Below are 14,769 nucleotides of genomic sequence, written 5' to 3' on the forward strand. Positions count from 1 at the left end.
GCCCAGGACTAAGTTACAGAATGCTGTACCAGTGCCATAGCTCTTAAAAATTAAAATCCAGTGGGAAAAAGCAAATATTCTCTATAAATTAAGATCTGTATATACCCCTCTCCCCAAAAAAATCTCAAACCAACCCCCATGTTAGAAAAGGATTACCAATTTTAATTTTTTTTTAACTGCTTATGTTCCCAAACAAAAAAAAATCTGGTAAGATGGAGTTAAGTTTGGAAGGTTAATACACAGGTGACAGAAGATCACAAGGTTATTATATAAAAACCCAGGCAACTCAGTATTGAAGTTCAACATAAAAGACTATGAAACTATTCAAGTATAAAAAAACAAAATTAAGGTACCCAAACAACTTTACCTTTGGACTGTAGATATATGCATTTAATAACCTGGCTGTTGCATTTGACTTTCAGTGAGAGCATCTACACATGCATTTGATCCAAGATCAGTTTACTTGCAAGAAAACTACTTGTGAGTAAATGCTCCTGGGCAGACATCGACATGTTCAGGGACGTGGCAGCAGATCTGCTGCTTCTAGCACCAAACTGCTGCCACTTCCTGTGGCCCTGCAATGGATCCCTGCCACCACTGGGGGGAGCTCCAGGCTCCCACTCCAGCTGTCAACAGCTGACATCCCTCTTGAAAAGCCAGCCCCACTCTCTGCTCCCTGGCTAGACCCCTTCCTGGGCAGGAGCAGCAGGCACAGCACAGGGGCATCATGCAGCAGCTCTCTCTTCACCACCTCTGCCTCCCCATGTTGTGGCTGCTCCGGGCCTTGCTCCTGATAGTGACAACCAGCACCCCAAGCTCCTGTCGGCTACGTGGTGGCCCTGCTGGCCCTCCATGTTGACCACCAGCTGGCTCACAGCCATCTGGGCCCTCCTGCCTTCCCAACATGCAGTGACTGCCTGTCTGGCCACAACGTGCCATCCCAGGGCTTCCACCACTCAGCTGTTACCTGGACCCCATCTGGCTGGCCAGATACAGATCTGGGCAGAGATGCTGATAACATGCTGCCAGGTGCCACCACTGGGGCTGCCCTTGCCCTCCTGGGCCTCTAGCCCTGCTGCCTCTGGGCCTGCTGGGTTAGCCAGGACTGGTAACTGCACATTGTCCAGCACACCTGGGGCAACCAGAAGTGGCTGTGTTTCAGAGGACCCGGGCCACTTTCTGGGTCCTCCTGGAGCAGCTCCGGCAACACCTAGAGTGGCAGGGCACTGCCATGTGGCCACCTTTCCTCATGAATCCTTGGCTGACCTTCCCCCTGCTCAGTCTGGCCACACATGCCAACCTTTGCTTTGTAGGCCATCTCTTGGGCATGGGCAGGGCCACTGCCAGGGAAGCCATCCGGGAGGCGTGTGGTGCTGTCTGTGCTCCACGTGCGCAACCCTGTGGTGGTGGTGGCAGGGTTCTGTGCCCTGGGATTCCCTGAGTGCATCAGAGCTCTGGATGGGACCCACATCTCTGACACCTGCCCACCTGATGGCAGCCAGCCTTACTATAGCTGGAGGGGCTTTTACTTCATGGTGCTCCAGGCCATCGTGGGGCCTTCAGGCACAGGATGCCCACATGTTGTGCAATTCTACCCTGCCAGCCCTGGTGCAGAGTGGCCACTTCACGGTGGGGGTGCTGGGTGCTATGGTGGTCCCGTTCCTCCTCATTGAGGACCCTGCCTACCTGCTTCTGCCCTGGCTCATGGGACCCTAGACTAGTCAGCTGGACACCTGCCAGGTCATTTCAGCCAGGGCCTGGGCTAGACCCGCACCATGGTGCAATGTGCCTTCAGCCACCTCAAAGGCCACTGATGCACCGTCACTGTCTGCTTCATTCACTGAGGTCAGCTCCCCTGGGTCACATCCTGCTTGCTGCATAACATCTATGAGGCCCAGGAGAAGCTTTTTCACAAGGCCTGGGAGGAGGAGGTGTGGTAGACAGAGGACACCTGGCAGCAGGAGCACTACCTGTGGCGATACCACCTGGGCCCCGCTGCCGAGGTGCTAGGTGATCCATACATCCAGCATTGGGGGCCAGGGCACTGGGTGCGAGAGGTGCTGGCTGACCACCTCCTCCTGTACGCCACATGGTAGCCTCCTCGCATCAAATAGTTTTTATTCCCCTTGCATCAAACAGACCCCCCTCTTCCTCCCTCCCCAAAAAACAGAGCTCTCCCTTTCTCCCATCAACAACAGAGCCCCCAACTACCCCATCCACCAGCAATACAACACACTGTTTCCTGTGCAAACTATTTACAAAGTGTTTTGTGTACTATCCTGGTGTGGAGAGCTGTGTCGTGGGGGTACCTAGGGGGCAGAGCCTGGGGACAGGTGGCTAGCACCTTGGCCTCTGGCTATTCCCCCACAGGTGCACACACTGCAGCAAAACCAGCAGGTGGGGGACTCACCCAGGGGTGAAGGTGTCCAGTGGTTCCTCGCCATGGGCAGCTCTCCCTCTGGCAGCTGGTGTCCAGGTGGTGTCCTGGCCCTGCTGCAAGCAGCTCCAGTTCTGTGCCCGCAGGGAGCTTGGGTGAGGGAATACCTTGAGAGGCTGGATACCTTCAAGTCAGCTGGCCCAAACAGCTTACATCGCAGGCTCCGGGCTGTGTCCTCGTGTGGTGAGGTGTGGTATACGGGTGCCCAGCCGGGGGCCCCTCCTGGGAAGGACATCACTGGTTCCATCTCATTGCTGGGGCTGAGGTTGTAAAACTGTTGGGATGGGCACTGGCCCAGGCTCCCTGAGCTGCTGGTGGAAGCTGCAGTTGGTGAACTCAGTAGGACAGGATGCTAGGAGAGGCTCCCAGCCCCAAGCCCTGAGGCTAACCACCTAGTGGCAGGCCTGACTGGCAGCAAATCTGCACCCAGTTTGTGTCTACACATGCATTACTGTGCAGTAACTACTTGCAAGTAGTGTCACTTACTGCACAGTAAGCGTGCTCACATGTAGACATGCATGCTTACTGCACAGTAAACTATGCTACTGCACAGTAAAGCATCTCATGTAGATGCACCCAGTGGGGCCTTGGAAGGGATGAAACAAGCTTCATCTGATGAAAATACATTAGATAAAACTAGTTCCTCTGCTTCCCTGTTTTGTTTTTTCCCTTAAAGGGCAGATTTAGAAACCTGTAACGTCTGTTCTTTAATCCTCCTCAAAGAAGCTAAATCAGTTAAAAATAATGAAGGGTGAAGCAGAGAGACACAACATTTATATGAAATGGTAGAGCTGTCAGTTGGTGCCAATATTTTGGGGGTGCTTAAGAGTATAAAATGGGAAAAGAGAGCACTCTGGAAGGTGTGAGATTTGTAGTGTAAGGAATATGAGGGAAGAGGAGAAAAAGAATGAGGACTTGGGAGCATTAGCATAACTAAGGAGAGGCAACTGGGACAGCAGCCCTCTGCGCCACTGCTGTGGGAACACAAAAATAGCTGCAACCCTAATGGTGGGTGATCAGCATCATGGCAGCTGGCGCTGCCTCAGGTGTTGTACAGCTGTCCATGGCGCAGAGCTGTATAGTTATGCCTCTGCTTGGGAGGCAGTCATGGATGTTGGCATGCTACCCTGGTGTACTAGATACTAAGGGAATTAAATTTGTACTCTGCTCCCAGCAGGCTCCTGCTGTGATGCCGCAGCAGAAAGCTGCCACTACCTGAGATCTTATTGTGAGAGGCTCTGCTAGGAACCAGCTTCACAAATCATGAGCTTTCTGGGCTTGAGAGGGACTGAAAACATAACTGATACCAGCTAGAGAAACGGTATAACTAGGAGCAATTTTAATGTCTTTCTAGAGTTCATTAAACTATGCATATGTGGAAATTATGGCTGTAGATGTACCTTGTTAGCTAATTATGGGGTGTTAAATCATTTAAATAGCTAATTTTTATAGTGAGTTGCGTTATGCATCTTTAGAGCTGTTATTTTTATATGTAATATATTTATTTTTCTTCTGCATGGAAAGTTCCCTCCTCCACCTTATGTTTTACATGTTCCATTGTCTGAAAAGCCTGAAAACTAAAATGCAAATTCGGTCGGACTCTTTTGGGAAAATATTTCAAAGGCACAAAACGCAAGCACCTGACTGCCATTTGACTTGTGCCTTTGCATATCAGCCCCTTACTCAGTAGATTAAGGTCTTGTTATCATCTGCTTCCTTCTGTTTCATAGATTTCATAGACATTAGGGCTGGAAGAGACCTCGGGAGATCATCGAGTCCAGCCCCCTGCCCAAAGGGCAGGAAGTCAGCTGGGGTCATAGGATCCCAGCAAGATAAGCATCCAATTTACTCTTGAAGGTGTTCAATGTAGGTGCTTGAACCACCTCCGCTGGCAGACTGTTCCAGACCTTGGGGGCTCAGACAGTAAAGAAATTCTTCCTTATGTCCAGCCTGAAACAGTCTTGCAGGAGTTTGTGACCGTTCGACCTCGTCATCCCTTGGGGCACTCTGGTGAACAAATGTTCCCCCAGATCCTGGTGGTCACCACTGATAAACTTATAGGTGGCCACCAGAGCACCCCTGAGCCTACGCTTTTCCAGGCTAAAGAGTCCCATGGCTCTCAGCCTGTCATCGTAAGATCTGTTTTCCTGACCTCTGATCATGCGCGTGGCTCTCCTCTGGACTCTCTCAAGCTTCTCCACATCCTTTTTGAATTGTGGAGCCCAAAACTGGACGCAGTACTCCAGCTGTGGCCTCACCAAGGCCGAGTACAAGGGGAGAATGATGTCCCAGGGATTTGCTCGAGAAGCATCTATGGATGCAAGCCAGCGTTTTGGTCGCTTTACTAGCCGCAGCATCACATTGCAGGCTCATGTTCATCTTGTGGTCAATGATGACCCCCAAGTCTCTTTCTTCTGTAGTGGTATCCAACGTAGCACTGCCAAGCCTATAAGGATGCTGCAGGTTTTTCCTCCCAAGGTGGAGAACCTTGCATTTTTCGGTGTTAAACACCATGAGGTTCTCGTCCGCCCATTTGCTGAGCTTGTCCAGGTCAGCCCGGATCACCCGCCTGTCTTCTGGCGTGGATGCTTTGCCCCAAAGTTTGGTGTCATCGGCGAACTTGGCCAGTCCACTCCTGACTCCAGTGTCCACTTCATTAATGAAGATGTTGAACAGGATGGGTCCCAGGACAGAGCCGTGAGGGACCCCACTGGTCACAGGGCACCACGATGCGTGACTGCCATCAATTACAGCCCTCTGGGTCCGACCACAGAGCCAGTTTCCCAGCCAGCGGATCGTGGTGGAGCCAAGGCCACAACTGGCCAATTTGGCCAAGAGGTGATCATGGGATACCACATCAAAAGCTTTTTTGAAGTCAAGATATATGACATCAATCTCTTCTCCCTTGTCCAGGTGATAGGTCACCTGGTCATAGAAGGAAATGAGATTGGTCAAACAAGACCTACCCACAGCAAACCCATGCTGGCTGTCCCTTAGAATGTTAGCCTGGGCCAGTCCCTCAAGGATGGCCTCCTTAATAAACTTTTCTAAGGTCTTCCCCAGGATAGAAGTCAGGCTAATGGGCCTGTAGTTAGCTGGATCCACTCTCCTCCCTTTCTTGAAGATCAGCACCACATTTGCCTTCTTCCAGTCTTCAGGCACTACATCAGAGCGCCAGGAGTTTTCAAAGATCCGTGCCAGGGGCTGGGCTATGACGCTCGCCAGCTCTTTGAGTACCCTGGGGTGCAGTTTGTCAGGGCCAGCTGACTTGAAGGTATCCAGCTTCTCAAGGTGTTCCTTCATGAGGTCAGCATTTATGGAGGGTAGGGGAATCCCCATCATCCGGATCTCCCTGTCCCATAGCAGGCATGGGCGTCCCATGGGACTGATGAAAGACTGATGGAAAGTACCTGTTTAATAGGTTGGCTTTTTCCTGGGTGTCAGTTGTCAGTTGCCGCATCTGGTTTTGCAGGGGTCCAATGTTGCCCTTGCTTTTCCTCCGGCTCCCCACATATCTGAAAAAGGACTTTTTGTTGTCCTTGATGCTGTTGCAGAAGGATAAGAACATATGGATGACATGGCCTCCACTTCTCTTCCCCCATTTGTCAAAATATATTTTGCCTCATATTCATATTTTAAGGAAAAGGACTTATGTGTATGAAAGATACACTTAAGGATCGCTGACATTTTTTCCAAGTCAAAAGTGTCTGGAGAGGTATAGCAAAGTGTCATGCTGCTCAGCCAACGTAATGCCCTTTCATGGCTGTATACAGAGTAGCTGAAGTAATACTAACCAGACAGTTTGGTATGAGGGCATTGGGTAAGGTATGATGGACTGATGTTCCCTATGACTATGCCAAGATCCATGGCTTTGGAGGTGAGATCCGTTGGAGTATTTGGCTGCATGGAGCTGAAGATCCAACATTCCTCCTTTTTTGCAGCTGTCCATACCTTCACTTCCAGCATGTTTTATGTTCTCCATAATGTGTGAATTTATTTGTTGTAACATTGCTTTGTCTCGATTGTTAATAGGGGGGTGGGTGAGAGGTTGTTGGAATTTGTGTAGTCAGCATTGTAGAAGCCTTATAAATACCATGGACAGATGTGTTTTGTTAGTGGGCCTGTGACTTGAGTCTTCTGCTATTTTTCCCTTAAAAACATGGAAACTATAGAAGTTACATTTGACTGTTTCTTGTGTGTGGTTTTTGATAGAAGTATAATGAGAGAAATTCCCAGCTTCATACAAAGATATGCACACATGACACATCGCAGTAACGGTTGACTTGTTGAAACTTTCATCACATTTGCAGACTTTCCGCACATCTGAGTTCTCAAAACATGCAGTCATGTGTTTTTGATGGTAAAGATTTTGTGTGATCCTACTTGGAAGTAATTGTAACGTCACGTTCATCATGGAATTCCATACTTTGCATATCAGTGATTTCTACGTGAAGTCTGTTCCAGTTCCAGTGGAAAAAACAATTGTTTTTTAACTCTCAACCTTGAAAACAGTCTGCAGGCTAGAGTCAATCCAAGTTTTCCTTTCCACATGTCACCATGACTTAAAATGTTCTGCAACCCATATTACTCTCTTGTCAGTAGCTATGCACATTCACTGTCAAAGCTGCTTAGGGTAGATGTAACTGATTTAGAAATAAGTAGACATTTCTGTTAATTCACATGAAGAAATAAAATCCAATTAACATTTTCATACCCATATTGAGTCAGCACAGCTAAGAGGAATTTAAATAATAAAAACAGGATTGCAATTTTATGTATAAAACATGCTGCTCTGAATTCATGTAGGGATGAGATCTGTTGAGCAAGAAGGTACCTTGTATGCTTTCTCATTTTTGTTCAGAGTATAACTATTTGGCTAAAAAATATTCATTGATGTGATACAGAGGAAATGGATATAAAGCATTTGATCAAAAATACAAATCCTAAAGGATTTGTGCTTGCTGTGTTCCAGATGCAAGGCAAAGACTCTTATTTCATAAGTTAGTCTTTCGTTAATGGAGCACCTAATGTAAATGAGACTTAAAATATCTAAAAATGGAAACACAGATCCTGTTATGAATAACATTGAAGCAAATTAGAACAGCAAGACCCCAATTTCTGCCACTCCTAGTATCATGTCCAGCATCAGCTGATGTGCTTCCCAAGGTGCCAACGCTAAAGTAATCCAACAAAGGGAATATTTTGGTGTTTTTCAAAGTGAAACATTCCTTTTCAGAGCTTGGACCCCATAAAAATTGTCTGCCTTGTAGCAGCTTGGGGTTTGGGACGCCAACTGCTTGCAAGCTCCTAACTTGTAGGCAGCATACCTACAAGATAATTTCCTAGAGATAATATCTAGGGCAGAGGTCCCCTGTTCCATGGCAGTTTTCCAGGCAAGCTTCTGGGGAACTTGGAAGCCCTTGCTCTAAGGTAGCCTCTTAGAGCAAGCTCCTGCAGAGCTGAGCTCTCAGGAAGGCAGCTTGCAGATCAGCTGGCAGGAGACCAGGCAGGTTTCACTGGAAATGTTGTCAAAACACATAATCATGGAGTGTTTTAGTTTCAGTGAACTGACATTTTCTGAAGGCTGCACCTTCTATTTGAAAATTTCTCACCTTCTCTAGTACTTAGTAGTAAGTTTCTCTTGAAAATCTGGGGTGAAATATAAAACGCAGCACACAAAAGCTCTCTTTACCCAATTGAGCACATGTTGGGGGTACAGCACTTAAGCCACATGGAGGCATTATGTTTCTACCAAGAGAATCGCCACACTCCTGGTAGAAACTTAGTAGTGACCAAGCATTCAATCAGTTTCTCTGGGAATAAACATAATCAATTTCTCTAGAAAGAAACTCTCTTGCAAGAATGAATACTTCCATGCTTCTCTCCCAGTCTGGTCTGGGAGGGAAGGGGAGCAGTAGAGCAATGCCCTTTGCCTCTTCCCCAGACCAGGGACTGCCTGGTTTGGGGAATGGGCTGGGGGTTTTGCCTCTCTGTTCCTCCTGCTGCAGGCTTTGTCTTTGAGGCTAAAGATGGACATTACACATAAACCAGTTTAAGTGATCAGAAACTGGTTTAAACCTGTAACAGAACATAAGTTCAGTGCACATAAACCAGTTTCAAAATGGCTGAAACTGGTTTATTATAAACCTGGTAGAATGTAGTATCAAATGTAACTGATTTGGGTCAAATCAGTTTATGTAGTGTAGTGTCTGTCCCAGATCCCTTCCTGGTTTAGGTTAAACCTGAGTCCCTTAACATCCCAGATGCTTTACAGCCCTGAGCTGTGCTGTCCGCTCCAAAGAGCAGGGCTGGCCCCACACCTATATTCTCCTCTGGCAGAGACTGCAGGCACAGAAAGGTCTGCCTGGCTTCCCCCTTTCCCACCCCCTCCTTGCTGCTTGCTGGTCAAGCAGGGAACCTCCCTCCCATCTCCCACAGCATGGACCCCAGCTGGCATGTGGTATACTAGCTAATGCTGAGAGGTGTGTGTATGTGTCTCCAATTTCACTGGGACAAAAGGAGACAGAACCAAGGCAGACAGGACAGTATCCACTTAGGGCTTTTTGGAGCTAATTAACAGGTCAGCTGGTAATGTCCTTCCTTCCTTTCTTCCTTGGAAAAAGCTGTTTAAAAAGACCTTTAAGAAGAAATTGAACTAATGAGAGAGGCTTTTGTTTTCTTGATGGGGTGCTAAGTGCTCAGCTCTCTGGTGGCTCCCTTGCCTGGTAGGTTTGATGCAGACAGTATGAAGAAGCAGGGAGAGGAACATTGAAAAGCTCAGTATCATCAAAAGATGCATGCACTGCACACATACACCCCTTTGCCTCAGAGTGTTGGGCAGGTTCTGGGATCTGGCAACACTCCCACCCCATGAGCAGCAAGCAAAGCAAAGCCTGGGACAATACAGGCAGGTTGGGAGTTTACCGCCCCCGCCCAGTCAGAAGGTCCTGCTGGCACCTAGCCATGCCATGCCACCCCCAGCCCTCTGCTTAGCACTGTGGAAGGGAAAGGAGGGCTGCTTTAGCACCCCCTGGCTTGTAGCCTAAGCCACTGTAAGCATGTGCCTTCATTTCTTCAGTTTAGATTGGATGTCTGTGCAGTCCAAACTAGTTCAACCTAAGCTGGTTAGATTAACCTGCAAAGATTGAGTCAATTCAGGCTCTTTTGAATGTCTGTCCCTAGCCTGAATGTTCTGCGTGGTGGGGGAGGGGTGATTCTTCTCCTGTGTGGCTTTTTAAACTGTGTGTCTTCTGCCCCACTGCTTTGCTTTGCTTTGCTTTGTTTTGCCCTGCCATGGAGGACCAGCCACTCCCCACCGGGTCCTTAGACTGGGGGGACCTGTTCTGGAAACCAAGCAAGGGGCTTTGCCGTTCTACTCCAGTTCCACTGGGGCTCGGAGGATTGGAACAACTGCTGCTCTCCTTGCCTTCCCCAAACTGATCACCCATGTGAGGAGAGTGTGGAGAGCCAGGGAAAGGGAGCAGCTGAAGGTTGAATTCCTGTACTGATCCTTCCCCTTAGAAAGGTTTCTAGTGGTAGATATTTCTCAAAAATTTCCTCCACTAGAAATGTTCAAGTCCTTAGGTTTAACATTATCAGCACTTTAAATTACAAAACAAATATGTTTAAATTCAAAGCCTGTGTTGCATCTTAAAATACACCATTTTTTGCCTTGACAGAAGCAATCAACCAAAGCAAAAAATATAGCAGTAGATTTCCTTATCCACATACTGCATTCCAAAAGCCCTTTTGAAACATAATGATTAGAACAGTCTTCTTGTTTGATCTCTGTTGGAAACTTTGCATAGAGAATTAACTTTGAAAGAAACCTGTTTCTGAAGTGGATGACTGCATTTTCTTTCTCTGCCACAGGGCAAGTAGAAGCTAATAATATATTTGTCCTAGAGCAATGTGGATTTGCTATAGAGTTGAAATAAAAAATGAAAGGAGCAAAGCTAGCCAGAGTGCAGGAGTAACCAGAGTGACAAACTGGAAAGATGATTTTAAAATTAAAGATTAAGATTAAAAATACATTATTATCCACACTGTTGCTAATCACGCTTGAAAACTGTCCATAACTATAAAACCATATCCAAAGCATCCTTTATGGAAGCAAATGTTTTCAATCTTGCTTATACAAGCCAACATTTGTGACAGTGCAGCTAGTGTTGTACAACTTCAAAATGTCTCCCTAGCATAAATTGAAACAAGGAGAAGGAAATAGACAAGTTGCCCCCTTTCTGCCCACTCCAACCTCAAATATCTGAATCTTTAAAAGGCAAAAGAATTGATGAAATAGTGAGTGAACTTGCAGTTTGTTGAAGAGAATGAGGCTTAGAGGAAAAATGCATTCAATCCAGAAGTGCCTGTTTTTCTTTAGTTCTGCTTTTGTCCAGGGATCTGGTCTATCATGCTTTCTGATCCCTGACTTCCTTTGGGAAACTGCATTGGTTATCTTTGATTAATATATAACACAGTTTTTAGCATGAAATATCTTCATCACTTTTCTTTCTTGTTTTCTTTCCTGTCCCTTTCTCTAGCCAGTGTTACTTGAATTTCTGTTTGTCTATTACTTTTTAACTCATTTACACTAGTTTTCAGTTTCCCTCTCCCTTTCCTCCCCCCACTCTTTTTCCCACACTAACATTAAATATTTAAAGTGAACCGAGATCTTTGAGAACTGACAACAAATCTTTCCTTCCATGTAGTTTCAAACATTTTAAGATATTAAAATCTTCAGAGAAAAACAGTTGGAATTTATTATTGAAGAAAATGAGTAAATAAAAAAGACTTATGTGATGAAGCGATCTGTCCTCATAATTTTGAAGGATATACATTCATTTTTTCTATAGAGTTTCCCTATTTACAGTATTGAAAGTAACTCATTGATTTGAATGAGTTTCCTACACCGTCATTCAGAACTTGCCCTCTTCTCAGTTGGTTATGGGCAAGAGCTTTTTTTTTTCAAGATTAAATGTTATCAAAGTGCAACATACTGGGTTTTAGTGCCTTTGAACTGGGTAGTATCTGTCTACTGGGAATTCTAAACTTTAAAAAATAAAAATACATGGCATTAAAGCAAAAGGTGTTTTAGGTAGGCATTGATGGCTAGAACATGGTATTTAAAGGTTTCCTTTTTGGAATTGGCTTATAGATAATAAAGATTTGCATTAGAGCAATAGTCTAGGATGGCAGCAAAGGTTAATTGATTTCTAAAGGCCTGGCCACACAGTCACACAGTTTTCATAGAGTTTAAGACAGACAGGGTGTCTAACACAAAAAAGCCAATGGATATACACATAACCTGGGAAATTATGGGCATATATCACACTGTTTCATAACATGAGATAAAGTGGCACCAACTCACAAGGCCCAAAAGTGAGACCCTGAGTTTTCCGGTTCTGGGGGCACAGACCAAATTAGGTGAAGGTTCAAAAAGCCCAAATTAGGATGTATGTGTGTGATGAACTTGTGATACAAAGGAGTATGCTGACAGGACAGAATATGGACAGTATGAGAACCACAGAGACCAATTGGCGATAAAAACAGATGAAGAGTCATCAGGCGAGGAAAAGAATACAAAAGGAGAGTAGGGGTTGTCAACCAGGGGTACATGTAAACCTGGGGGTACTTGGAAAGGAGCTAGGGGGTACATGCAGGCAGGCAGGGAAGGAGTGCCACCACCCACCACCCTGTGCTGCTGCCTCCCGGAAGCAGGGCTGGTGGGGGCAGCAGCTCCCTTCTGTGTACTGCATAGGCACCACCCAGTCAGCTGGGGAGGTGAGGAACTCGCATACAGTGGCCATCATCACCATCCACAACCCTACACTGCTGCCACTGCCACCCCCGCTCTGCCAGAAGTTGAAAACCCTTGCTTTAGAGCAACTAAGGGTCCCCCCATCCCCAAGAGGGGTCCCTGAGAGGGGAACCCAAGGCACCATGGCCAGAGGGCTTACCACCAGCCCATTTCATCCATCCCACTGGGTGACCTCCAGTGGGATGGGTGAGATGACCTCGACCTCTGACATTCAAGAGAGAACCTCATAGTGTAGGTTGCATCCTGGCCAGATGTATCTTGACTCTGATGACAGCCCTAGGATTGGTAGCTATAGAATTGCTTGTATTATTCTTTTCTGTTATCACTGTGTATCAATACATTTGGGAAAGTCATGGTTAATCTGAGGGTTTTGGGTCCCCTCACAACAAGGCATCTGGGTCATAGATCCAGTGCCAACAGACGTGGTACTGAACATCTAATTTTTTGAAAAATGTAATAGTTCAAAATATATTTGTGAGATTATTCTTTAAAGTACACACACAAGATTTGCTTTCATTCATGATTTTGTATTTCTGTCCAAATAAAATGCAACTAAAATGTTTTATGTAATATATTTCGTTATAAGTATATTATTTACACTGTCATTGGAAACAGATTTGTTTCTTCCATTCTCAACAGACATTATGTTTCTTAAATAAAGTTTTTCTTTGAGAAGTTAAGTGCCAAATCAATAGTTGTGTGTGTGTGTGTGCCTGTCTGTCTGTCTGTGTCAGTGTGATGAAGTCTTCATTTTCATTGTAAACCATGTATTTGGCTGTTTTCTAATAAGGGCTAAAGGTGACAGGTGCATCAGTTTTGTAGATTTCATTTGTGTATGTTTTGGAGACCTGCAAATATATTTGAATTCAAGTGGACGTCTGAGTTTAGGAGGCTCTCCTGAAACCATGTCTAACCCACTGTAAGGGAACTGCAACGAGTTGCAGAATCCTTTCTACCTGAGGCCGTATTCTTCAGGGTAGTAGAGCGGGAATTTCATTTACATTGAAAAGAACTGCCTTTTTTTGTGGGTCATTATCTGAGTACTGTGCTGCTTTTGTTTCTGCTTCATCGCATTTCTTACTTCTAAGCCTTATTAGATGCTGCTTTCTGCACACTTGATGCACCTACAGTAAATATGTAGTTTTGATCATGCCTATCAGCAAATAAGATGAGGAAGCTCTCTCTTCAGTTGTTGTTTCTCTTATGCTTATCAAGGAGAGGGGGAGGGTTTAGTTGTTTTGTTGTTGTGTTTTTAAAGATGCAGTGCCAATTATTTACTATTTCATGTGTTTGCTTCAGAAATACAGGTTCCCCCAAAAGTTATTTCAAGACATAAAAAATATTCAGATACTGTAGTGAGCAAGATATGAAAACCCAGCAAGAATATTTTAGCAGATTTTTTCACTCGTCTAGCATTTCTTTTTTGTGCCTATGCAACTTTCCAGAAAAGTAATGTTATGATGAAACTCATGCTGATTCATTGTCCACCTATCACTATTGTCCACTTTATGGTTTACCTGAATGTTATTTAAATAAATAAATAATAAGCAGCAGGTAAAATATCTAGATCTACTTTTAAGTTTTGAAATTGACTAGATATCAAGCAAGCAGCTTTGTTGGTAAAATGTTAAGTTTTATTGGGTAGCTTGTGATTGTAAGAGGTTAATGGTTCTGGGCAAACTAAAATGTAAGTGGTTATGCACTTCTTGTACACAACTATTTTCCTCAAGTACAATATCTGAATGCAGATGCTGATTTTATGATGAGGGAATCTAACCATTCTGTCAGTAAATGCACTGTCAGTGGATAAAAAGTTGACATTTCTCTTCTGTAAATGTATTTATTTTCACTGATTTGTGTCATAAATTAGTCAAAAATGTGCTCTCCTCAAACAGAATTTCTATCTTTTTTTAATCTCTGCTAAAACATAAATGGTACCATTGACAATGTTTACTCCGCAGAATTTAGCTATATTTTTGCTTTAAAAATTAAGGTGAACAATATATTTTTTGAGTTTCTGCCTCTCTGAATAATAAATATTATATATTTACAGTGTATAGGACCACGATGTAAATGTAATTTCAACAAGCTTAAAGCATAAGACTAAGTGTAATATTCCTATCAAAAAGTATTATTTTTAACAACTTTTTTTCATCCACTTACTGAATTGTTGTTCAAATCACAATTCCTCCACTTTCAATTATTAACAGATAAAATGCTCTTTCATGTTTTGTTCAGATAACCACAAGGATTGTTCTGGCGTAACTTTACATCTGACACATCAGAAGTAAGTATGTTTGATGTTTCTTGGAGTTTATCCAAGTTTGATCTAGGGACCTGTATCTGTTGAGTGTTCTTACAGATTCTAGTTGGAAGAAGTCTTTATTTTTTTCAGAGGACCTGAAATTACAGAGAAGTAGGTGAACACTTAAACACAAGTTTTGAATAGCTTTTCAGTTTTAAAATAAAATGCACCAAAAACTTGCCTGTTAATAAGAATGTTTTTACATTATGA

General features: G+C 44.6%; 1 protein-coding gene across 7 annotated transcripts in view; it reads left to right on the forward strand.

The window, feature by feature from the left end:
* Positions 1–14,769, forward strand: part of PAM (peptidylglycine alpha-amidating monooxygenase) — a 269,026-nt gene that overhangs the window by 178,381 nt on the left and 75,876 nt on the right. For all 7 annotated transcript variants that reach the window (XM_090038336.1, XM_090038338.1, XM_090038341.1 and 4 more), the window contains exon 8: positions 14,493–14,541. In XM_090038336.1, the coding sequence (XP_089894462.1) occupies positions 14,493–14,541 (49 nt within the window). The remainder of the gene's footprint in view (positions 1–14,492; positions 14,542–14,769) is intronic.

Source organism: Crocodylus siamensis, chromosome 3 (assembly GCF_052110815.1).
Source record: "Crocodylus siamensis isolate JL-2025a chromosome 3, ASM5211081v1, whole genome shotgun sequence".
Lineage (NCBI taxonomy): Eukaryota > Metazoa > Chordata > Crocodylia > Crocodylidae > Crocodylus > Crocodylus siamensis.